General features: G+C 37.6%; 3 protein-coding genes across 4 annotated transcripts in view; all 3 read right to left on the reverse strand.

Annotated features, from left to right (window-relative positions):
- cfap251 (cilia and flagella associated protein 251) overlaps window positions 1-1965 on the reverse strand; it is a 34890-nt gene extending 32925 nt beyond the window's left edge. The window contains exon 1 of the mRNA XM_036597918.1: window positions 1507-1965. Coding sequence (XP_036453811.1) covers window positions 1507-1755 — 249 coding nt within the window. The 5' untranslated portion in view covers window positions 1756-1965. The remainder of the gene's footprint in view (window positions 1-1506) is intronic.
- Window positions 1966-5040: 3075 nt separating this feature from the next.
- Window positions 5041-9684, reverse strand: psmd9 (proteasome 26S subunit, non-ATPase 9). Its single transcript, XM_036597969.1, has 6 exons — window positions 9510-9684; window positions 8460-8562; window positions 7629-7822; window positions 6386-6487; window positions 6178-6266; window positions 5041-5362 (listed from the first exon to the last, which is right to left on the reverse strand). Exons 1-6 carry the CDS (start codon window positions 9633-9635, stop codon window positions 5335-5337), a joined length of 642 nt encoding a protein of 213 aa, XP_036453862.1. The 5' UTR covers window positions 9636-9684; the 3' UTR covers window positions 5041-5334.
- A 2709-nt stretch (window positions 9685-12393) lies between these two features.
- On the reverse strand, window positions 12394-25628 carry LOC118826888 (rab5 GDP/GTP exchange factor-like). 2 transcript variants are annotated; one of them, XM_036597935.1, is made up of 9 exons: window positions 25501-25628; window positions 22460-22641; window positions 21522-21649; window positions 19910-20061; window positions 19701-19770; window positions 18914-19049; window positions 17582-17670; window positions 16562-16818; window positions 12394-14385 (listed from the first exon to the last, which is right to left on the reverse strand). In XM_036597935.1, the coding sequence occupies exons 2-9, from the start codon at window positions 22615-22617 to the stop codon at window positions 13990-13992; spliced, it is 1386 nt and encodes a 461-aa protein (XP_036453828.1). In that variant the 5' UTR covers window positions 22618-22641; window positions 25501-25628; the 3' UTR covers window positions 12394-13989. The 2 variants fall into 2 exon arrangements, with proteins under 2 accessions (XP_036453828.1, XP_036453827.1); XM_036597934.1 differs by having other exon boundaries at window positions 19910-20064.
- Window positions 25629-26075: the final 447 nt, after the last annotated feature.

The following is a 26075-nucleotide window of genomic DNA, read 5'->3' on the forward strand; positions in this document are numbered from 1 at the left end:
CGACATTCCAGTTCATCCCAAAGGTGCTTAGTTTGGTTGGGTCAGGGCTCTGTGCAGACCCCTGGAGTTCCTCCATATTAACTCATCAAGCCAGGTCTCTATAGAGCTTGCTTTGTGCACAGGGGCACAGTCATGCTGGAACAAGAAGGGACCTTCCCCAAACTGCTGCCACAAAGTTGGAAGCATATAATTGTCCAAAATATCTTTGTATATGTATTGTATTTCACCACTCATCTTTCATAGTCCACAATTAATCCCTCTACCTGAAACAGACTGTAGTCATTATCCAGTTGTCAACTGTCTAATTTGCCCGCTATCAAGCGTAACTACATAGAAACTCAGCTCAGATTGTCCGCCATCACTGAAGTATTAGCAAGCATTTAAAAATCATGACAGAAGTAATTGAACACACTGCTTTCTCTATGAGTAAAAAGTAGCATGAAGGTTTAGTCTTTCTTATTTGCATACTGGAGAAAGAAACATAAATAAATAAAGAAAGAAATTAATATATACATAAATAAATGTGCAATTGCATAAATTCTAAATAAATGAAACTTATTTATTTATTTATTTACAGTTTTATGTCCCAAATGTATTTTTTCCCCCTGCTACTCATTTATTTTATTTATTTATGCTATTCACTGATTGACATGTTTCGTTCTCCGTGTGCATAGAGCTGCTGCCACTGTTTTACATGTATGATCAGACACAACAGTGCTGCTGGTGTTTTTAAACACCTCGTTGTCAGTGCTGGACTGAGAATAGTCCACCAACCAGAAATATCCAGCCAACAGCGTCCTTTGGACTGTGTCCTCTGACCACTGATGAAGGTCTAGAGGATGACTAACACAAACTGTGCAGAAACAGATGGGCTATTGTGTCTGACTTTACAAGGTGGACCAACAAGATAGATGGGTCTAATAGAGTGGACAGTGAGTGGACACAGTGTTTAAAAACTCCAGCAGCACTGCTGTGTCTGATTCACTAATACCAGCGCAATACACACACACACTAACACATCTGCGTCACTGCAGTGCTGAGAATGATCCACCACTCACATAATACTTGCTCTGTGGGGGTCCTGACCACTGAGGAACAGAGTAAAAGGGGCTAACGAAGTATGCAGAGAAAGAGGTGGACTACAGTCTGTAATTGCAGAACTACAAAGTGCACTGACACAGTCAGTGGAGCTGATAAAATGGACAGAGAGTGTAGAAACAAGGTTTTAATGTTGTGGCTGATCGGTGTATTCATATATATATTAGTCTTAAAGGCACAGTAACAAAACAGCCTGTTTATTCCTGAGTGATAACGAGAAGTTGGAAAATAAATTAGGTTAAAATGTTAAATTAACATTTTAAATAATATTAAATAACATTTTTAAATAACCTCTTTGTGATAAGTGGACCTCAGGGGGGAATACAATGCAAGAAAATAAGGATACGAGCCCTTTAATGAAATCAGGTTTTAACGCTGATGTTAAAACACTAGTTCAGGTCAAATTACCAGTGGATGAGTTTTAACACTGCTCTCCTTCTCGGTCGTGAGAATCAGTGAGGTGGCCGTGTAGACTTGTGAGTCCGCAGATGTGCCCTTAGCTGTAGGGCTGGAAAAATTACCCTCTGCTTCTCCTCCCTCAGCCTGTTCTTGCAGCTCCTCTTGCTTGTCCACTGAGCTCTGCTCTCCCACATTTCGAGTAGTTTCATCGCTTTTCTCTAAAGGGTCTCCACTCTGTGTGTTATCCGTGGTTGACATTTCTCGTAGCAAAATTAGCAACTTAGCTAACCTAACACTACGTTACTTTTCAGGAAAAAAAGTTTGGTAAGTTAGCTAGAACCGTTGCTGGCTAAATTTAACCCAACGCGTCTGTAACCCTAATGATACCGTTTACAAAGGAAAACGACAAACATATTCATTATTTTAAATTTAAAAAATAAGCCTTCGCAACTGCACCAGCTAACAGCAACAAACCGTCAGTGCCAAAGCGTCGCTACTGTTGCTAAGATACGGTTTAGGGAGGGAGCGCTTTCTCATACGGGCTTTTCATATTTAACAGGCTAACTCACACAGTCCTGGAGTAACGTTAACAATTTTAAGTTATCATTTTCACATCATTTATATTTTAATTGTGAGATCGTTAGTCGTAGTTAGTCAGTGTTTTTCTCACAAAAAGATTTTCTCCCAAAATATGGCTCCTTATTTAGACATTTATGAACTGTTCAAGCCGATGGAGCGCAGCACGTGACCTCTGGTTACTAACTTTAAAGAGCCTGTATGTTACATTTTTTCCTGTATTTTATTTCCCCCAAGTCCACTTACGACATGTGTGTTTTTGTATACAAAAAAATCAACAAATCCGTGGACTAGAAAACGCCTATATATTTGTATTTAATTTTAAATAACATTTTGTTATAAACATGAACTGGCCAAGCATCAACTTGTTGGGGAGGGGGTGGGAGTGTACATTACGTTGCAACACAATGTGAAATTGGTTAATATTAATAGAAAATCAAAATAATTTCATCTTGTGTTTGACATTTAAGTCTCAGAATTAAACAGGCTGTTTTTGTTACTATACCTTTACAACTGATATATGCAAATTAAAAAATATACCTGCCCTGTATTGTGCCTCATTCAAAAAGCAGTCTGGGCTGAAACACTTTGAAGGAGCAGAGCTAAACTTATGTAGACAGAATTTATACAAATATCTTGGTTTCTGTGACATCACAAAACCAATGAATGAAAATGGGCTGCTTTTATTTTTGCTTTATTTCCACATATGGACTGTGTGTACTGGAGAATGAATGGCATGTTTTGAAACTTTAACACACCCTTTCATTAAGAAAAAAATGTGAGAAAATTTGGATTTCCATGCTATGCGCTATTTAAGATGCCTCCTCTGTAGATACAATCGAACAGTTCAATGAAACTTCCTTTTCTGTCTGCTTTCCTTGCTTTTACCTGATCTGCAGTCCATGGTCGGACTAAACACATAGCATGTTGATCCACATGGAACCAGATCAAGCAAAATCAAGAAAAGCAAATATAAAAGGAAGATTCATTCGACTATACAGACGAAGCCTTTTTTGTATGTAGTAGCCTTAACTATTTGGCAATGCAGACATTAAGGTGTCTCAATATCAATTATTCTACTTCCCTGGATTGCGCCTTAGTGATATCCCACAGTGAACTGTAAAATAAACCCAAGAGACCTTGAGGGTGTTCAGTTTAAAATTGTGCATCTAGAATGGGCTCATGCATCTCACAGGCTATACATGTACTGTACCCAATAAAATGATGGTAGCAGTTGTGCTATTTGTGTAAATGACCTAACTTGCTTTGCTACAGCAGCTCAATATATATTACAAGCATAATGTAGCTCAATGACAAGTTATATTAATAATCAAATGAATTTTTACTCACATGTGAATATCTTGTTCTCCACCATGGTGGTCATTTAACTTGATTGGCCCTTCCCTTTATCTGGAATTTTGGGTATGTTGAGTCCAAAATGAGAAACGGAACACTTTTTAAGGCCACACGTTCTTTGCAGGCATGCACAATTGAGGACCACAGGACTGTGGTCAAATAGACATGGCTATTTTCTAGGGTGCCCCAATGTTCAAATGATCCTAGTTTCCTAGAATGTTCTTCCCCTAATGATATATGAACTCAAAATGTAGGGGATGGACGTGTCCTAGGCTGTATCCAAAACTGCATACTAACATACTATACATACCACATTTCTGAAAGCGCTACTACTGGTGGTGCGTTATTTTGAAATACTATTTAGTATAGTAGCATGCGGTTTTAGACGCAGCCCTAGTGTACTTTAGATTGCACCCCAAACCAAACCAACAACAAAACATTATTTTAATTTGCGTATTTCATTATTTTAGATGTTGAAATATGTAATATTTTGTCAGCCTTTTGTTACACTGCTTGCCAGTCAGGAACATTTTTAACTTTAATGTACATCGGGCTGTTCAATCTTATCTGCATAAGACCAGTGTGTATTCAAAAGAAATAAGTTCTAGTAGTTTCCTCACTGAGTTGCGAAGGCTGGCAAACAAGGGCTTAATATTTAATATTAACTTTCCATAATATTTTTGCAGGGTCTCAATGATTTCTTTTTAAAGAAAAACTGCACTGCTTTTCCAAAAAATTCTCCCTAACTGGTCATGATGTAAACAAATTCATTCAGAATGGTTTCACAGTGGTTCTGATAGGAACCAGACATCTAAACTAACACTTTACTGCCCCTAAAAGCTATATTGCAAAGTTACTAGCTACATAAAATGGTCATGAATACACTAACTGCTTCATGAGACATTATTTTATGATAGTCTTAAGAAAAGGTTTCGGTCTAAAGTATATATATGTTTAAATTCACTCATGGTGGAGGGTTAGAAATAGACCCGAATAGACCCCTATTTTATAATTATCAACATCACATGTAAAATGTATAGGTTCACTGGTCATTTTGGATACTGAATAAAATACATTCACCCTGGTTCCTATCACCACCATGTGAGTTAGTAAGTTTCTCTTCAGTGAAACATTTCACATCAAACCCCTCTGAATTCATATATTATATATTTAGAGTTTATATATATATATATATATATACACACACACACACACACACACACACACACACACACACACACACATATATATATATATATATATATATATAGCGCACTTCGCATTTAGCTCAAACATGCTTTACAAACAGGTGATAAAGCTTAACAGTAACAGAAGAAATTATGAGTATTAAGTTTAAATCATATAAGAAAATGACACAGATCTAATTAAAAACATAAATACCAAAAGACACTGTTTTAATTAAACACTAAATTAAAGGGATACATTTTAAAATGTTTCTCAGAAGTGTACACTGAACTTGACTGTCTAAAAAAAGGTGGAATCAAGTTCCACAGTTTAGAAGCATAATGTCTTTCTTTACATCTCAACCACTGAAGTATACAGAAGCACCAGAATTCCCCTGAAATAAAATCATTCATGATAACAACAAAAATATCTGTTGAATGTTTATTAATATTCCAGTGTTGTGGAAGTAAGTTCTTGAGAAGTTTGTGGATTTTATTTTCATGCCATTCAATACACTAAATACAAATGACTGTAGGGCTGAAATGCACCAATGTAGGGTCAATGTAATTACTAATTTGAATATAAACCCATCTAAACACATTCTGTTAAAAAATGCAGAATGTGTTTAGCCACCCAGTGACAAAAAGTGCTGAGGTTGGCCTGCTGATGACCCTCGGTTAACCCTTTGGTCTGAATCATCCTTCAGTGTCCTGATCATGGTCATCTGCGAAGAGGCACTATGTTGCATCTGTTGAGGAAAATATAAACAAACAAACAAAAGCAAAACACTTAAGCCAACTGCCTAAGCCATATTAACAGTAGGCTGTGAATAACTTACAGTCACTTTCATGTATTAATATTAAAAATCTTAACATATAAAAACTCTTGGAAAGAAAAGTAAATAGTGACCTAAAGGGACACTCTGGCCAAAATGAAAAATGTAACCATTCTTACTCATACGCTACAGTGGTGTCACAGTATTCCCTAGAGCGTGATTTTCCTAGAGTCTAGGAAATCCCCCTTCTGATGATGATCTTGAAGGTGGGAGGAACTTTGGAATTTTTTGGCAGGCTATGTTAATGTTTTATGTCTTACTTTTTTGCAAGCTGGTGAATGCAGAAGGAAGGTACATGCTAGGAAGTCGAATATCTCATGGCAACTGTATAACTGACTTCAAATCATCATTACAATGGTCAGAATGGCCCATACAACAGATTATTTACTACACTCCATTCTTCCTTTGAATTGTGGTTGTATTTATTAGCCTATAGTTCAGTGGCTAGAATAGCAGCCAGGACTGGTTAACACCACAGGGATTCCCCACTGCTTGTATGATGTATTAGTTTAAGGCATGCCAGGTATTTTAGTGAGAGAACACGGACGAAAGACAACATGAAAACAATATAAAATTGTGAATACTGTCAAATCGATGGGTCTGAGGGAAATAATGATGCACAACACAATACTGCATAATACGACAAACATATTAAACTGTAGTTTTATGCCAGAATGTCAGTTTAAGGCACATGTACTATGTGCTGTTACTAAAATGCAAGCCATTACCCCAGGAGACCTCTTCCAGACCAACGCTGTGGAGTCAAGCTAAGATTAACTTTCTGTCCATTCCGAACCACTGCAATGCTTACAGATTTCTAAAAGGCAAATGAAAAACCATATTAATACAATGCCTTTCAAAAGGAACTTCATTGGAACTTGAACTGTGAAAAGGGAATACCATTCTGCAGCATTACTTTCTCCCCTCATCACTTACCCCCTCACAGTGCTGGACCACAGAAGCAATATTTTGCAAGTTCTGGAAGTTGCTTGTGTTGACAGAACCAAACACAATGATCTCATCACCAATGTGTAAGCCCTGGAAAAAATGGTAAACATGACCCAATTTAGTCCAGTTTTCCTACAAAGAGACCTGTCCCATGCTAGTAATGACAAATCCAACTTTTTATGCTTTCAAGTGAAACAGTAACCATATCAACAAAACACTCTAAATATTGATTACCAAATTATGTTTTTATTTTATAACCATTTATTACCATGTTATAACACCTGTCAAGATGTACACAGTGCTGTAAAAAAAAACTGACCCTAGACTTAGAATTTGATGTCAGTGTTGAGGTAGTCAAATCAGCTAATGATATAAACTTAGTGTGCTACGTAATTACATAAATAATAATTGATAAATATGTCTAACACTGTGGTTTAAAGGGGAATTCCAACAATTGCTCAAAATTTCTGCATAATTAAATGTTTAAGATGTAAACAAAGTCATTCAGAGTGGTTTGGTGTGAAACATTCAGTCCTAGAAAAACTTACCGAGTCAGAATTGTTCACAGTGTGGGCAATAGGAACCAGCCTCTAAAAGCTCCCTTACAGAAAGTTATTGCATGAAATTATTACAAATATGCCGCCTGATGTCAGAGACGTTTTACAATCAGGCTTTGTCCCAAAGTGTATTATTAAGTCCATTGATAGTGGAGAGGTACATGCAGGACGTTGTAAGGCAAAATAGTCACCAAAGAATTTTTTTTTTCCAGATTCAGAAACTATTTTATCCGTATCGATATTACCTGAAAAAACTGAAGATGTGCATATTCACTGATCACTCTGGAAGTCAAATAAAAAAAAAAGATTTTCGAATTGTAGACGCTGAGACCACTGGTAATCAAAATCTGAATCAGTAAGTTTCTATACAATTAATCAATTCATTTTAAACAACTTTGCATGACTTTGTGTATATATAAAATGTAATATGCTGTTATCTAAAAAATGAACAAAAGTATGTTGCAAAGCTAAAAACAGAAGTAGCAGCCCCATTAAAGCTGAGTTTTGTCTGTACATTTATCTGTACATTTTAATTTTTATAGACAGTATGTAATAAAGTGTCAGAAACCACATAAGCAGGTCTAAATGGAATAACTGAAATTTTGGCTGAAACATTGATTTAAGCAGCCTGTATCGAGATCACTGTTAACTGTGTTCATTGAGTTTAACTTCACCGCCTGATAAGCAGGGGAGCCCTGCGTCACAGCATCCACCCGAGCAAACGGTGCGGGCAAAGACGCTTCCTGCTCCAATCTCTCCATCTGGGCTTCTGCCTGGTCCTGCTCACGCTTAGCCCTCTCCCGAGCATGCAGCTTATGAAGGGCCTCCTCAATCTCCACCATGATGGCTTTGTGGTCGTTCTGCAAACCTGGCAGCAACACAAAATGCAACAAAAATGAAACCTAACATAGGGGAATTCTCTAATTTTACCCTGATTCAGTCTGAGAATGAATTGATTCACAATTCACTTGTTGAGATTATGATGAAGGATGATTCACCTGACCAGATCACTGTTTTCCACTGAAATGTTAATAGTAATTTGTCTTTGTAATGAGAGTTTTATGCACTACAGCTACTATAATATCCTGGTCTTGTTCAGCAATGTAGGATAGCTTAACCTAAGCATCTGCACTTGTTCAGTTTGTCCACTTTTTTATTTTTTTAATTTCATTTGTCACCTGTCTATATTTACACAATAATAAAAGAAAGACAAAAAAAATCAACATATCAAGGTTTTGGGGGATATGTATGTTTCATAGCCTGAGAATTGTATTCCAGCCAAAAAAAGAGTGCACAGTCTATTGAATAGTCCTGTGATCGATTATACTTAATTCTAACATTACAAAATCAAAGCAGATTAAACACCACTTTCAGACTGATGCACCATGATGCATCAATTCATTTTTACACCCCTGAAATACTAACACTGAATACACTGAGCACTGAAATACAGTGAAATTATTGAGTCTATTCATTTGTTTTACTGCCTGCATTTAGTTACTTACATGAGATACTATGTCTTGCTGTTCTGATCTGGAACAAATCCACATCTGCACGAGGATAGCCTTCAACGTCAACTAGAGGAACATGCATTCCCACATCACCTTGCTGAAACATACCCAGACGCAATGAAAGTGAAAATACAAGGTTAATTCAGCTATGTAGATGACTTTAGAGTGCTAAAGGCACAGATATTTATAAAACTGTATTAATATATATGCACTCAATGAGACACATAAAATACACTTTTCAGGTGTACAATCACTCCTAGTCAACCAAAATGATTTCAACTCCACTGTTCAGAAACAGTGAGCCTGGAAAAGTAAGCCTTCTGATAATACTGGTATATTCATGAAGAACTCAATATTAGCCTTCCATTAGTGTTTTTTCAAAACTCAGCACCAGACTGTCCCTGCATTTTTGACTATGGTTTAAACATAGCTAAGTACAATGTCCTGTAGAGTTAAAAGCACCCATGGTAAGCAAAAGAGAAGCTATGGAAAAATGTATTGTATAATTGTTTATAAACTGGACCTTACACTGAAAATATCAAAAGAATCTAAACTTGTGAGGTAAAATGTTTCAAACAAAATAATATGTATTTTCTGAAAATATATCATAATTACGTCTACAGAAACTCAACAAACTTAAACTCAATAATCTAGCTAACTTGTGTAGCTAACTACATTCCTTCAAAACTGAACCTTTTACGTCTATAGCTTTTGTTTCTCTGGGCTATTAAATATAAAGTGACTTCCAAGACTTTGTGCTCATCTTTGCCAAGGGTTCCTATACTTCTGGTGGCCGGGGTAGGTTACCTACATGCTAAATGTCCCTACTTACTTGTACACACTGAGGCTTGTTAGAAAATCTAATAATACTAGCTACCTCGCAGAGCATTAACCCCGAAACGTTACAGTTTAAGAGAAAAAAAGCTAAGGTAAGCTAAGCAGCAAGCAACACGCACACTGCCCCTGTTACCAGCGAGCTATTAGCCTAGCTAGCCTAACTGAAAATGATGAAGTTTATAACACAGTGCGCTCAGGTAAACTTACATCTTCCAGCACCTCATAGTATGCCTTGATCTGTTCTTCTATTTCGTCTTTCTTTTTAATCAGACGTTGTACGTCCTCCACGGTAATCGTAGGATTGTTGTTATTGTTTTCTTCTGTCATCTTCATAGCTGACCGTTCCTGAAACTACAAGTACGGTTGGCAGAAAGGGACAAAAAGAGATCTCTGAGAAACACGTCATTAATTACTATGACGGAACCCGCTACGTTTTCTTTTTAATTTGTTTGTTTTACTTAAATTTTCAATCGTTTTATTACCTTAACCTTACCTTAAGACGTTCATGTACATGATCAAAAAAATACATTTTTGCAACAATGGTAGCGTTAGGTCATTTTTTATGTACTTGTGTTGAGTCCAGTAATGGGTTGCTTACCTTACCTTAATGTATTATTATTAAAATGTTTATCCACATAGGTAAGGTGTTAACATTTAATATGTAGAAAATATGACATTGAATCTGATCCATTTGTTATACATAACTAGTGATGTCCCGTATTATCATCTCAGCACCATAATCATAGGCTGCATCCAAACCGCATACTATACGATACTATACTAATCAATCGACTTCTAATGGTGGTGTACTCTTATATATGCCATTTAGTGTGATAACACGCGGTTTTGGACACAGCCTTGCTCTCAGATGGATAGCCTGCATCTACACTGGCGAGAATGTATGCTTCGCGTTACTGGATCACAACAATGTATCAGGACAATTCACTGGTATTTGAACATTTCACTTAATAATGGCGAAATATTAAGTACATTAAAATTGGAGCATAATAGAGGCCTTGTAGGTAGTCAAATGTTATGTTCATAATTTAATAGTCATGTTGACTTTTTGCCATTATAGAATGATTGTTTTGCCTTCCATACGTAGTGACTTTTGCAAGTACTCCGCTAACGGTACCAGCCAAGGCCGTATAGGAGCCAGACTATCCTGTACCATACCATGTTTTAAATAGTAGGTTGAGGGCGTTTTGAGATATTATCTTTGGTGACCCTAACCTCGACCTTAGAGACCCTTTCAAAGGTTCTCTTAAAATATCATATTTTGGTATGATGCATTATATAAAGAGCTGAAGGAACTGAACCATACCGAAACAAAACTGATGAATCCTGTTTGGTTAAGATGGTGTAACCTTGGCTCAGTAACCTACACGAATGCAAAGTCTTCCATTTGCCTCCAGCCCACCTAAACCTCATCAGATCTTTCTGCTCCAGTGAAATAAACTGGGTGAAGTGTTCTGTTGATTTTTATTAGTAACCGAGAACAGCTTTTCACATTAATTAAATTTCTTTTGGGATCTTCAAAGCTTTCACTTAAAACATGTAAACAAAAATAACTAACTGCATAGACTTGCTTCTCAGACTTGTCACAGTTAACAGTTTGGACCATTATCTGCCACCCTGAGACCATGGATTTATTATAGTGCTTATATAGAAAAAGAAGTTCAGCCCTATGTGGGGAGCTGAAACCTCTGAAAGTGCTATTCATTTCATAGTTTATAAAATGCCACTGTGCAACACTGTCCACATCTCAGCACTTCTTACAGGGACAATAGCTGCAGTAAAAAGAGTGAACAGGACAGCAGTGTGCATCATCTACAGCTTTTCCTAAAGGAAATTCCAATTGGTTCAGGAGCAGAGACATAAAACCGGGTTCCTTCTGGGCCACACCACTACAAACTTGAGCAAGTTGAATTCGGTGTGTTAGAAGAGGGAAAACCTCTCTGCAGAGATGTGGCCTGCAAGGAACTGAGTTTTACACCGTGCTATACAGTAAAATAACATAGATCTTCAAGGATGAAATGGATACTAGCAATTCATAGTTGATTTCAACTGGACTCAACTGTTCTGTTGTAAATCCCAGATAAAACCAGTTGGAACTACCAGTTACCAATGCAAATCAATCAAAATTGCAACTGGTACGAGCATTAGAAGCACTGGATGTGTTGTGTGGTTTCTACTAGAATTTTCCTTAGGAACAAAGCCTGACTGGCGGCTTGTGCTTGCTGTGAGGCAACGTATGGCATACACCTCCAAAGTCATGTCATCATTCTATAGTCAGCATCACACCATATAAGGAACTCCAGGTCTAAGCAGACTTATCTATGAAAAAAAAATGAATGGCTGGAGTTTTGAGTAGCTGGTGTTGGTATATAACAGCAAGTTTAACAGTAGACTTATTTCCATGCAATGTCATTTTAATTCACAGGAGAGTTAGCTTACATTGTTAGCTAGCGTTATTTTTATTTCGACTGTAATTTAGATTATCCAGTGACAACTGGGGGAAAATGTACACAGCACAAAATGTTACAGCTTTGGAACGTTTTGGTTTACCACAGGATGCACCAGGGGTGAATTTTAAAAACTCCATTCATTTCTGTCATAGAGAAACCAGCATAGAACCAGAGTTCCTAATACGAGCATGATGCCAACTACAGAATGACGCAAGACTTCAGAGATCTAATGAAGGAAAAAAAAATACAACAAAAATCCTAAAAAAGATAAGTCACAGAGGTACATTATCTCAAGTAGTGCAGAAAAGTTGGAGTTGACTGGAGTACACTAAGAGTACCTTCTTAATAATATTTTTAACATGCAGAAACTTGTTATTGGAATAAGCATGTAGTACAACCACCACTGCTCAAAACAACCAGAAATCCTCAATAGTTCAACCCTTCAATCCACCGGAACCAACACAAGTTTTACACAAGGCTGCATTTACATTGCAAGGTAAACTTACTTTTTTAACTTTTACTTATGCCTTTCAAATTGAGCCATATCTTGTACACTGAGTTTCTAAACTAGCTTTTTCTTAAAACACATGAAAAAGGGAAGATAAGTACAATGATACACTGCATACAACAGTATTATGGTTTTTATTCCTTAAAATCTGGTCTTTACTTTCTTTAATATCATGCTTCTATTCTAGACTGTTGTAGTAGCACAGCTTTTCAGACACTTACAAGACAAAATATAAACTGCCTATATAAACTCCCCATATAAACTTAGCTGATACATTAGTTTCTCAGTGATTATGGAATCATCTACAGCTCTGTTCATCAGAAAAATCATTATTTTTACAGCTTTATACATTATAATATATTTTATATTATTGAAAACTACGCTTAGAAACCTTCGCACAGTAGTGTATTTCTGACTGCAAACGCATTTGCTGAGCTTTTAAACATTAGCACATGTTTCAGGGGTGCTACTGTGCTTCAAATGTCTTCTCTCTTGGACTACTGAGCAGTTTTCGGTTGTGCCCTGCACTGCTACTGCAATGTCCTACATGTCCTAGTCGCCAAAAAAAAAATCCACATTCCACAATCCAAAACATGTTTTTAAAAACTCTGAAATAAGACGTGATCTATCCCCATGATAACACTAATCAATACTGTGAAGACACTGTCCTGACAGGAAAGCAGAAAAATAAACAGTGCACACCGATCTATTAGCGTTTTGAAAGAGTCATGCCAAATGAACAGCAGGTAATATACTGGGAGCAAAGGCCTTCATCATTACTACTTGTTCTCTTTGTATATTTTAGCATTTAAGTGCAACTGTGGTGCAGATAAGTTGTTTGCATATTAAGCTCTAATAAACACTGAAATCCTATTGTAAAAATTCTATGGTGCCAAGTGCCAATACATGTGAATATTGAATGTAATTTGTAATAGCAGATAGGATATAGGATATGTAGAGCATCTATAGCCGATTTCCCAGGCCCAGATCAAAGGAAAATTCTAGCATCCTTACTATCTTTATATAATAATAATAATAATAACAACAATAACAACAATAAAAAAATTGGGACTATCCAAGGTAAGAATCTTTGGTAATACATAGCGTTTTGCAACTTAATTGCCATGGATACCAGAAAAGGTTGGATGAAACCTCAGAAGACCAACTTTAGTAAGCCATTCGGTCATAATATAAACAGTTAGAGCTGTATTTTCAAGTGCTAGGGCTAGCTAGTTTCAAGATGATGCATTTTCTTATTTTCAGTACAATACAGATGCGGTTGATAAAGATTAGGTTGAAAGGAACTGATGCTTTCTTTTAAGCCTTAACTCAGACTAAACAGGATTTTCAAAAGGTATTAAATCCATGGTCAAGAAACCAGCCTTTAAAGCAGTGGTCCTAATGAAGATCTACTTTCCTGTAGATTTTAGTTCCAACGTGCATCAAGCTGCCCCTCCGTTCACCTAACACTAATGCATCTGATTCAGCCAATCAATGACTTTGAAAAAGTTAATTAGCTGTAGCAGGTGGGGCAGACTGCAGTTGGAACTAGACTCTGCAGGAGGGCAGATTTTAAGAACCAGGGTTGGTGACCCACTGCTTTAGAGCTATATAAACATGTGCTTTACCAGGCAATGTAAATGCAGCATACAAACATATGGCTAGGAGGACACCACTCATATATATATATATATATATATATAAAAAAGGGTCAACACTCAGTCTCTTCAGGACCAGCTTCATGTGATGCATCGTTCCTAAGCACCAGTACTGACTGGTCTCTTGCATTGCCTGCAGACTTCTCAAATGACTCAGCCAGATGGTTCTCCAGCAGCGCAGACTGAGCAGTAACTTCATCCACTTTCTCCTGCACAGACCGTACCCACTGCTCCAACTGCTCCTGAAGCGCTCGTACTCCTTGGTCCACTTTCTCTTGACGCTTCTTCAGGTCATCCAGCTGCTCACGGTTTTCCCAGGCCCTTCTCTGGCTGTCACCCTCTGCTGGCCTGGATGGCATTCTGCGTCCCTGCATGTAACTGCTGAACTCCTCTGGAGTGAGGTTAAGTGCTGGGCCGTCCAGTTTCTCAATGAAGGCCACTGTACATGACTAAAGAGAACAGAATGAAGAAGTCACAAAAAACTCAAGCTCTGTATCTCTACCATGCTGTTACATTTAGCATAACAGGCTGTCTACTGCTTAAGTGACACTGCTGGATGAATATGTTGAATAACTGGTTTATGAACATGATTAGCCTTACATTTCCTAGTAGTCCTGTACGATGTACTAAATAGGAATGGGGACCAAACTTGCAAGCCAAGTGGACCAAGCTCAGCTGGTTTCTGTATTGTGCTGCTTTGTTAGTTACACTACCACAAGCCATGAACAAACAAACTTTTTACAAGCATCCATGTTTCATGTTCATTTCCTGTTTCATGTGCTTGAATTGTCGTAATTACAAACCACATCATGTCAAAATGCAATGTAGAGCAGTGACAAAGATTCTGTTACATAGTTAAAATAACCACAACTGACTACACACCTCTCACCCAATTACTATCCGTCAAGCAAAGGAAAAACTCCCCCAAAACTTCTCAGAACAAACCTGCAGTAAAAATGGCGGTGCAGTAAATAAATCCAAATTATTACACTAAGAGAAGTGGAAAGGTGGTACTAAGAAACGTGTAAAGCAGCTATTACCCTGATCATCAGGACAGTAGAAGTGGTTTTATTTAATTAATGTCAATCTATAGGGAAGGTCTCGCTCACAGCATGTCAAAACTATTAACAGGCAGATTTATTCTGGCTCTGAGGTAAGCTAAACTTCACCTAGGTTAGTGTATTTGCTAAATTTATTTGAATCCTTTTGAGGCTGACAAAAAAGGGCCATTTCTGCCCTTTTATCTACTATTTGCTGTTAATAATGCAATTTCCGAATGCTGTTAATGTAATATGTGATATAAAAAACTAAAAACTGGAGATATTTATTCAGTTTGTCACAAACTACCATTTTGAATATGGTAACACATAGGAAATGTAAAAAAAAATTCACAAATAGGAATATAGGTTACACATCAGTCACGCTTTATCATTATTCTGGTAAAACAATAAGAAGCGCTTACTGATGTGAATTGCTCTCATTCAATTAGAAAAAAAAAAAATCCAACAATAAAGGAAGCTTCACGTATCTTTTGTACAGTGATAGAAACCACGGACACTCTTCTGTCGACAGATGTAAATGAGTTGAGCTCATGTAGTTATGTGATCTATAACAATAAATAACGTTTCAGAACACTCTTAAGTTAGCTGTTAAGTTAGATGAGTCAGCTTTTTTAACTTCAATGCTGACAGTTATCTTTAAAAAAATTGCTGGAGTAAATGGGACTGGACAGTGATTAAAAACACTGCGTGTACAGATAAATATTAAATGTATTTTTATGCATGTCTTTACTTTTATTAATTTAAAGTTTGCTGAAAGATCCCATGTAAAAATGACAATTGCTCTTTAGCATCTAACAATGCTCTGACTAGCTGAAGGATCATTTAAAGAAGCAGCTGTCTCAGCTCAAACTCTTCTTCATTAGAAAGGAAAACCTGCTCCCGAGTGGCGCAACCGTCTAAGCGTTGGCCCTATCATCAGGAGATCGCGAGTTCGATCCCTGGTGATGCTACAGCCATCCGTAGCCGGGAGTCTGAGAGAGCACAATTGGCCTCGCTCTCTCTGGGTGGGTAGGATGGCCCCTCCCTCTCCCCCCATCACTCAACGCGATGCTAGTCAGCGCAGGCGTCTGTTAGCTGACGTAACAGATCTGGCGGTTGGCGCTTTCCTCCGAGCGCGTTCAGCTGTCCAGTGACGTTGCGTGAGCGGCAGTTCGAAAAGAAGCGGTGGTTGGTTTCACAGGTCTCGGAGGAAGCCTGTGTTAGCCTTCACCCTCCTAGCGTTGATAGCATCGTGTGATTGGGGGAGTCCTAACTAGCGGGTGGAATTGGAAACGACAAAATTGGGGAGATAATTGGGTAAAAATCAAAAAAAATAATTAAAAAAAAAAAAAGAAAGGAAAACCTGTTTTAATGCCCAGCCACTAGCAGATTCCCCTGGTTTGACATGGTTTCAGAATAACTGTTGATATTAATTGGTCTACATTCATATTCATAAATTCTCAAACATATCCAGTGAACTCTCTCTGCACAGTCAGTTTCATTTCAAACAAAGAAATGTTTTGAGAGGTGTTCCTCTATTGTGCTACTTTAAAGTAAATTATGCATGTACTGTATGCAAACCCACCAGGTTGGTGAAGTAGTAGCCAGTCTCGCCTGCCATCAAGCTGTGTGGCAGGCCAAAGCGGGTGATGTAGTTCATGTTGGAGTGAAGACGGGGTGGGTTAGCCCTCAGCACAACGTAAATCAGACCTGAGAGGAAGTCGTCTGCATTTGCTGGCTGGCTATTGGCCAAGGCAAGAGCTTGGAACACATTCTGACTGCACTTAGAGACACAGATTAGCTTGTCCTGAGGTGCACGCTTGGCATCCATCTCAATGATGGCTGTGGAACACAATGTTGAAAAGCCTTCTTATTTAACTGTGCAGCATACTTTGGTTAATATTGTTTCAGAAAAACATATTTAGGGCTAAACAGAATAATACAATAAGGTATATATGGATCATTCTACCGAAATTGTTTCAATGTCACTTTTGAAAACTTAAAACCGACTTGGACTAAAATCCTTTTTCTTTGCGTAACCCTATACCTTAAATACATTTATTTTATTTATTTTTATTTTTTTTTAAATCCATTTTGTAACAATTCATAACATTAGCAAAACTTTATTAAATGTTTCTTTAGCAACAATTTTAGCTAATGTTAAGCATAACTCAAAATCATTAGCCAGTACATGACTATCAAACATATCTTTGAACACTTGTACACACATTAAAAAAATTTTTTTTTTTTTTATAAAAAAGTTCTTTTTTCCCTACAAGTTAAAATTTAGAGGTTAGGGTTTGGAGAGTCACTTCCTTATAGAAAGTACCCTATAAACGATATTTAGCTTATTACCATCTCTATTAATGACTTGGGTTTGATTAGATCATAACATAATCCTCACAAATATCTAAGGTGTAAATACTTAATGTTTTACTGTGGAACTGCAGTTTGAACTAATTTGGTGCTCCATATAGTACATACTGGAAAATATGACTTAGATCTTAGCAAATAAAAAGACTAGAATAATCATTTTAGAAAAGTAACTATTTAAGAAACAATCAGGTAAAGTGTTTGAACACAGTTAAAAATGACTGACAATCACCTGTTATTGCTGGTAAATATGGGTCACTGTCAGATCCACCTTTGGGGAAGGGGACGCGCAGCATCTGAGGGGTAACCCAGTTTAATGACCTGTCAGAATAAAAAAGCAGATTAAACACAGTAAAATAGATTTACAAAACACAAAGTTCTAATATTAAAGCAGAGGTGAGGAACTGAGTTTATAAATGGAAACTAAGATGCAAAACCTGCTGAATTCAGTGTTTGTGATGTCACAGAAACTAAAGCATTCAAATGTATACTTTTGTGTGTATATAAAGACTTCTTGTACTCACTTAGGAAAATGGTTGCCAATTAGAGGTGACAATATTACATAACAATATTTTTCTGATATCTTGGTATGTTGGAAGAGGCAAAAAAAAAAAGCCAGTAGCCAAACACTTATAAATAACATCAAAACTTTTTTTATTTAATATTTCAAATATTACTCTGCACTAAATGCAGTTAAAAATTACTAATTATGCTCCCTTTATGATAAAACATGCAGCTGGTCTACGTTCTTAAAGAACTGAATATTCACAATATGCTCAGACACACTTATTGTGACATACTGTGACAATTTATCACAATAACAGTAAATACAGTCATACTGCCCAGCCTCTTACTAACCTTAAATATCTGTTTTCTTTGGGTGGTCTATACACTGTTGTGTCAAAAGTCATGGGACAGGAACTAGTATTGAGTAGGACCCCCTCTAGCCTGGCGAAACTGGACGTGGCATCAATTTCACAAGTGGACGGCAGACTGGATGTTGAGCCATACCATCTGGATAGCCACCCACAGCTCTGTGGTATTCGTAGGTGCAGGATCTTGGGTGAGAAAGGACCTTTCTACCACATCCCATAAATGCTCAACTGGGCTCATGTTGGCCGAATGTGCAGGCCACACAATTCGCTGGAGCTAACTTGGGCCCATTGGCACAGTGCATTATGCGGGTACATGAAGTCCATAAAGGGCTGTAAACAATCACTAAACACAACTTCGGAAATGGAATGTCCCACCTGCCTGGCACGCACTGTCATGCCTTGTTCGAACTCCAATAATTCACATTGCCTTGCCATGACCATGCTGGCCAGTGTTCAATCTCACTCACAAGATAACACCTCACAACTTATACAGGTGTGGGCGTTCCCTGAGGTAGCGCCACTTCATAATCAATTCACAAACTATCCCATGACTTTTGGCACGTCAGTGTATATGCATCTTTTCAGGCAAATGAAACATTAGCCCAAGCATGACCATGAAATCACCTACAACTAAAAGCTTTTTACCGCCAGCAACCTTATGCTCTTCCAGTCATGTTACTAGCTCTTACTTGATCCTCCGCTGAAGTGTCAGATCCTTCTGTTCATCATCACAGCTGTCATGACAAAAGACCCACTTGTGCAGACGAGTCATGATCAGCTTCTCAATATGTTCCATCATCTGCAAAACTTGTGCTTCTGGCAGACCTGAAAGTAGGACAAAGGACCTTTAAACTTTACTTTTACCATCACAAAATAGGTAAGCATTCCAAAATGTTTCACAAGCTTGTAGTGTGGAGAAATTTATTTAAACAATAATCAACATAAAGTTGGTAGATTGCAGTTAGTTTAAACTTTATACGTTTAAGCTTTTTTGTCATGGCACCAACCACATGGGCAAACAGTTTTTACTGCCGTATCAGAGAAGATCCTCTACATACTGTTAGTACAGCACTGGAGCTGCTCTAAAACTACCACACCAATATGACCATCATATATTAGTAAATTGTGTTATATATACTTTTAAAGGCTATAGAAAGTGGTCGTGTGTGTTTTGTCTGGTTCTCTATGGTGTTTACGCTCCACTCACAAGAGAAGACTGAAACAATGATTGAAATGGAAGCGTATGTATTCTGCCAAAAAGAAGACCACAAACACGGCGCTATTTACTAGGTTTTTTTCAGACCAACACATTGAACATAGCATTATTATAACCCTGTACTATTAATGATAACAAAACACTACAACTTTTAAAATGCAATATTAGACAAATCTAACACTTTACAAAGGCTAGCACAGATATTATAAATTAGCAACAACTCTCTTGCAGATAAATGTGCTACACTTTTTTGAACCCACCATTAAAGTGAACAGCAATGTTCTGGTAGAAATCCTGCACCAGGTCTGACTGCTTCTCAACAGGTAGGTCCTGAAATACAAAACAGACGAATGCTGACCTACATACAGGCCCTAGATGTTTTTGTTTTTTTTTAAAGAAAGAAAAAAATAGAAATTGTGCATGATTTCAAAGCACAGTTGAGGAAACAGAGTCTTGGGGGGATAATTACATGGTAGGCCTCGATGGTGTTGAGAAAAGCTGTACAGCGGGACTGCAGCCGCTGGGAGGTCGGCTTACGTAGGAGCTTGAGGAAGCCGGGGAAATCTCCAGGTTCCAGGCTCTGAAAGGCCTGCAGTGCTGCTTCCTGACCTTCTGAAGACTCTGCTAATAAGAGACACAGTTAGTAGTAAGGTAACTACTGGTATGATGCTGTTTCATGATATGAAAAACATAAGATCAAGCCTCAAATAACACTGAAGAACTATTATTAATTTTTCTAAATCATTAGCTTTTTTTGTGTATCATGAAAGCATATTGTTATTGTCTGAATGGTGCAAAATATTGTGACATTAGGGTGGGTGATCTGGCCAAAAATAAAATATCACAATACGTTCAGAACATGTTTAGTATGTCCAGAAATTTACCAGACATATTTTATCGTTATCATGGTAAATTATCACCATATTGCCATCCCATTTTTATTCATTCATTCATTTATTTATTTAAGTTCATACTGCTTAGTTAGTAGAGGTGTCCTGATCATGGTTTTTATGTCCCCCAATCGAAGTCTTTTAAAGTGTTCTCAGTCCTGGTCGTTGTGCCTGCTCCAACATGCCCACTTCAACTCTAAAAGGGCTTTCTAGTTTGTCCATTAGTGGTATCAGGTGTGCTGGGAGAAGATACTGACACTGGGAAGAATCCTGATACTGCAGGACCAGGATTGAAAACTCCTGCTCTAACGTTGACCCTGTCAACATGGTATCAAATGTTTAAACTTTTGTTTAAAAGTACAGACATCCTGCGGAAGGCACCTCCCAGTGTTATATTCACGAAAATTATCTTGGTAGGTAAGTGCTTCATAAATTCAGAGCTGCTGTCTGCTGTTAACTGTGTGGACTTGACAGCTAATTACAACATATGGAAACCAGTAGTTGCATGTCAAACGGCTAACACCAGCACCCTCATGAAATATTTACAAATACAACATGCTATAATTCTTTGCTTTTACAAATCAGCTGCTGGTAGCCCAAGTTTTAACTTAGTTTGAGCTGTCCTGACAACCAGCGGTAACTAATTTTGTATTTTTGACCACAGCCACAGCGTTTTGGCCCTGATTTGGAGCAGTGGGAGCAGCAGTCATTTTATGTGAGAAAGGGGAATGCGAGTAACTGACATACACATATTGCTAACTTTTATTGGTACTATGGCAGAACTGACATCAGCTGAGCTAAGTCCCACCCAACTCAAACTGAACAGTAGCAAATGGTAGAAAAAAATTTGAATTTTAGTTTAAATTTTTTCTATATTTGTGTGTGTGTGTGTGTGTGTGTATGTATATGTGTGTGTGTATATATGTGTGTGTATATATGTGTGTGTATATATATGTGTGTGTATATATATATATATATATATATATATATATATATATATATATATATATATATATATATATACACATATATATACACATATATATACATACACACACACACACACGTAGTAGATCGGCATCTAAGGCTTGTTTGTATAGATTTGTAGTGGAGCAAATACAGCCTTCATGGCAGACATACCTATAGTACATCTCCTCAATGTCTTAAATATTGCACATCAATATCACATACCTTGGCGTGGTGGTGATGGAGTCCCCCAGAACAGTCGTTTCATCGTGCTGGAGCGTCTGCCCTTCTCCACACTTTTCTTCTCCTCAAATTTGGAGAATGTGAGCTGGAATCCTCTATCACCATGGAGGCTGACAGTGGTCACAAATCAAACAAGCAAGCAGACATTTGTTACACTCACCATCTACTGTATTAGAAACCTTGTACTTTCCCCTTGCTGTCCACTTTATGAGCCCCACCCACTATATTGGTGTAAAATTACAGACTGTTGCCAATTTGTTAGATCATTCTCAGCACATGCTAGTGTGTGTGGTGCTGGTACGAGTGTATCAGGCACAGCGGTGTGGTCAGAGTTTTTACACACATCAGTGTCACTGCTAGGTTAAAAGTGACCCACCATCCAAAAATATCCAAACAAGAGTGGCTATGAGGTCAGAAACTGACCACTGAAGAAAGGGTAGAGGATGTACACCAGCAAGGTGGAGCACAAGGCAGGTGTTTCTAATAAAGTCAGTGTATGATCGTCTTGCATTTGAAATATGCTCCTGTTTCTCCCCCAAAACAAGAGGACTATTTCTTTACCTTAATGAAGCCAAAATTCCATTCAACAATGCCTGGAAATCAAGTCTAGTCTCTTCTAGACTACAAAATGTAAAGCTACTAAATTAATTATCAACTTTCTTACAGAAAAGGTCTATGTAGTCTATGTATGACAAACCTAATTACTACAATTCCAGGTGGCAAGCTTTGATTATTGTTGGCCATTACAGTGCAAAGAGATAAAGAAAACGTAATGTACATAATTTGCCCCTTACCCCTCATGTAGCTGATAAAAGTTAATTATAAATTGTAATTGTAAATTAATTATTACATTTTAATCCTTTGAATACCTCACTGTTTTCATTTCACTGCAGGTCTCATTTTATGTTCTGAACTCTTACCCATTCTCTGGTTTGGTGGTTTCAGTCTTGCGGATCCTCTCTCTCCAGCACTTGGAGCAGTAACCCTGCCAGGCAGTGTTGCCATAATAGCCACAGCCATCTTTACAGAGGAGCTCGGCCTGGTTGACATGGATTCCTCTTTTCTCCTCACCCCACATTCTCCTCACCTCCGCCTAGTAGACCTGTTGATGAAATGGAATCTTAAAGTACCAGAGAATGCAGTGTAAAATATTATAGAATGTCTGTATGATATTGTTTCATTGAACAGCCAACAAAGTTTGGATAAACAAACAATAAAACACAGCTTAAAAAAACATCTATGAAAAAGATTTATGTGAGAACTCTCTGGGTGTGGTCCTAGCATTCTCATGATCATGCATGACTGACAGCCCTCAGTCCAACACTCCCAGTCTGCTCTGCCACCAAAGCAGAAACAAACAATAGTGCAAAATAAAGCAGGATAAAATGAGTGATGGTGGCGCTGTAGACCCTGCTGTATCCACTGCACACTAAAAACATTATCCAGCTTTTAAACCCAGCTTTTTTACCTTCTCAAAGAAGGTAAGGTTCTTTTTCACTTTTTTGTTGAATGTGCATCCAGGGAATGCTGTAATGGCCAGTTAAGCAAACAAATGAATAGATGGATGGATGAATGATGGATGGACAAATTAACAAACAAACAGATGGACAATAGGCAGACTTGTTGGCTCAGTTATGCTTGCTAGGTTAGTTTGGTTGTTAGCTTTCTCTCTGTAATTCTCTCCAACTTGAATAGAGAGACTGTAAGGAAACAGTTTTAATAAAACTAAGTAGGTGGGACAAACCACACCAGCCATATGACTGATCAGGATACTATTTACATTACCACTACCCATCATTAGGACTGCCCAGTTTACACTGAAAAAGGAGGATTTTGGTAAATACACTGGCCATATCTTAGTCATCAGAAAGTTATTCACACGATACACTTTGTACATGTATATTGTTTCCACACAAGAGCAAGATTAACCTACTTAGATGGAAAACATGGATTTAGACTCCCTGGGGCTTTAACAGCATACTCAAAACTTGTATCCATGTCACTAAATTACTTCAATAAATTTGCGTTCTAGGCAAGCCAACACAGTTTATTTTAAACATTGAAACATCTTTCCAAACAGAAGTATTTATTTGGCAAAAACAAGTATACTGAAAGGAAAGAAACATACAATTAACAATCTTAAAATGTACCCAGAACATAGAATACCCAACTCAATTCAATTTTATTCATTCTCAAAGCTGAGGCTGGTTTGTTTTATCATTTTCACAACATCAGCCTTCACAATAGCAATATAATGAACCTTCTATTCAATCACAAAATGTGTTTACTGGGTGCTGAGAATACCCCGACCAATCACAGATGTTTTGATGAATGTTTTTGTGGGTGTCTGAATGAATGTAGGCATTACCCTGATTCATGAAAAAAATTAATTCTGGTCAAAAGTCTTTACCTGCTGACCACCATGTTTTAGTACACTATGGGGCAAACAAAAATATGTAGAAATAAAATTGATTATGACTTTTCTTTCCATATTATGTAGCCTAATCAAAAATTACAAAGGATGTACAAGAACTGCCCAAATTAAATCTTTTAGCATTTGACAGATTTATAATTATTACACTATATGTCCAAAACTGTCCAGAAAATAGGGCTGAATGATTGATTTAAAAAAAATAATAATAATAAAGGTTTCATGTTATATTTAACATGAAAGAGTTTCATTTTAAGTACAGTCCAGAATATTTAAAATGGTCTTACATTTCAAGAGAGAAAACTTGACCTAATAATGCAGAGCTTGTGAACTGGCAATCTGGCACACTACAGTCACCATTCAAGCCTCAGCCCAAGCCCTTGGCACAAAAAACTCCTGAAGCTTAATTCAAACTGCAAAAAACAATACTGGTACAAAAATATCCAAATTAGATATTTACCACCACACTGTTCTGCCCAACCTAATTAGCGAATGCAGCTCTTTTAGGGTGCACCCACAGTTTGTATAATCTCCAAAGAAAAGCGCTATCAATAGAATGGGATGCTGTGGGGCAGCTGCATAAGAGCCTAAGGTCACCATGCACCATGGGTAGAGGCTGTTACTGCAGCAAACGGGGGACAAACTCTCTATTAATTCCCATTGAGCAGATATACATAAACGTTTGGACATATAAACTACCGTTTATAACTTATAACTCCAAGTTAGAAAAACAGTCGTTGGCTAAGAGAAAGCCGTCTCTCATTAAAAGAGCTATGAAGCGAGTGAACGCACCAGCCTGTGAAAACCAGTCTTAGGAATTCAGACCAACATGACAAACTCGTGACACCCGTGTTCTCCACTTTAGAGCTTACTTAGCCCACATAACCTACCAGAGAGAATGAACGAATATTTAGATAATTAAGCTAACCTATATCTGAGCATATCTGGTCAAGACAAATTAGTCGTACTTCCAAACGTAACGTTGGCGAAAACCGTGACGAAAGACATAAAAGACTAAAAAAAAGTATGTTAACCTAGCTAAGTTAGCTAATGTCGAGGCTGAAGCTGGTTTCCTACTCCCCGGTTCCTTGTTCGAACTTTCCAATCAAGTGGAAACTGGAAATTTCTTAGCTAACGCTAACTACATTAAAGTGGCGAACGGCTTCGTTAAACTAGCTAACGTTAGTTATCCAAAACAAAGGTTGACTAAACGTTTCCATCTCAATAGATTCTAGTATGTTAACCTAACAAAATAAAACACCTTGCCGAGAATCATGGCTGTGCTGTTTGGACTTTACTTTGAATCTGTGGCTCTGTTTTATTAATCTAATTATTCCCAGGCTGTAATCTGAAGTTTATTTTGCCCGGTAGCTAACTGTGAAGTACACCAGTGAACGAACAAGCTGAAGCTACTCAACCGGCGTTAGACAGTTTACGTGGTTAACGTTACTTGGCAAAGATTTAGGCCAGTATTCACTATTTGTCATGTAATAACGCATTCTCTGTTTAACATGCAAACTTTGAAGGTACCTGGATGGATTCTGCCTTCCTCTGTAGCGCCGGTGTTGTTAGCAGGGAACGGAGAAAAACATTTCTCTTCCCTTGTCTGAAATCTCTGAAAGCAGAGTCAACTACGTCCGTCGCCACCTGTTGAAGTGGAGTAGGCGAACCAGTCAGGGTTGCCAGATTGCATCTGTAGTTATTGGCCAAAGTGCAAGAATCCAGAACGGTTAATTCAGGATTTCGACCATAATAATACAGTAATATAGTATATAAAGCAACATGGCATATATGACAAAGGGGAACTCCAACGATTTTTCTAAATATCTGTATAATTCAGTCCGTGAGATGTAAACAAAGTAATTCAGAGGAGTTTGATTTCACTGCATTGTAATTAACTGACTTGAATTTCTTTACATTGATGTGTGGAACCATGGGTTAAATACAAATAAATAGGAACCATGCCTTAAATACAAATATAGCTCGGGCACAAGAACCTTGTCTGTCATGTTTTCTGCCATCGCCTGTCCAATTTCATTTTGCTTCTTGATGTTTCGCTTCTTTGACAATGATGATTCACACTCCCTTGCTTTTTTCAACCACCG

This window comes from Colossoma macropomum, unplaced genomic scaffold, assembly GCF_904425465.1.
Source record: "Colossoma macropomum unplaced genomic scaffold, Colossoma_macropomum, whole genome shotgun sequence".
In the NCBI taxonomy this organism is placed as follows: domain Eukaryota; kingdom Metazoa; phylum Chordata; class Actinopteri; order Characiformes; family Serrasalmidae; genus Colossoma; species Colossoma macropomum.

What these genes read in the sequence shown, in the direction of transcription:
- psmd9 (XM_036597969.1), bottom strand. Translation starts at nt 9,635, where the DNA reads ATGAAGATGACAGAAGAAAACAATAACAACAATCCTACGATTACCGTG. An exon ending in ACTATGAGGTGCTGGAAGAT is followed by an intron (nt 8,563 to 9,509) that starts GTAAGTTTACCT and finishes GGTATGTTTCAG; the next exon opens with CAAGGTGATGTGGGAATGCA. An exon ending in GCTCCCCTGCTTATCAGGCG is followed by an intron (nt 6,488 to 7,628) that starts GTGAAGTTAAAC and finishes CATTTTTTCCAG; the next exon opens with GGCTTACACATTGGTGATGA.
- LOC118826888 (XM_036597934.1), bottom strand. Translation starts at nt 22,617, where the DNA reads ATGTGGGGTGAGGAGAAAAGAGGAATCCATGTCAACCAGGCCGAGCTC. An exon ending in ACACCATCGAGGCCTACCAT is followed by an intron (nt 19,771 to 19,909) that starts GTAATTATCCCC and finishes TTTGTATTTCAG; the next exon opens with GACCTACCTGTTGAGAAGCA. An exon ending in GCTACTACTTCACCAACCTG is followed by an intron (nt 14,386 to 16,561) that starts GTGGGTTTGCAT and finishes TGTTCTCTTTAG; the next exon opens with TCATGTACAGTGGCCTTCAT.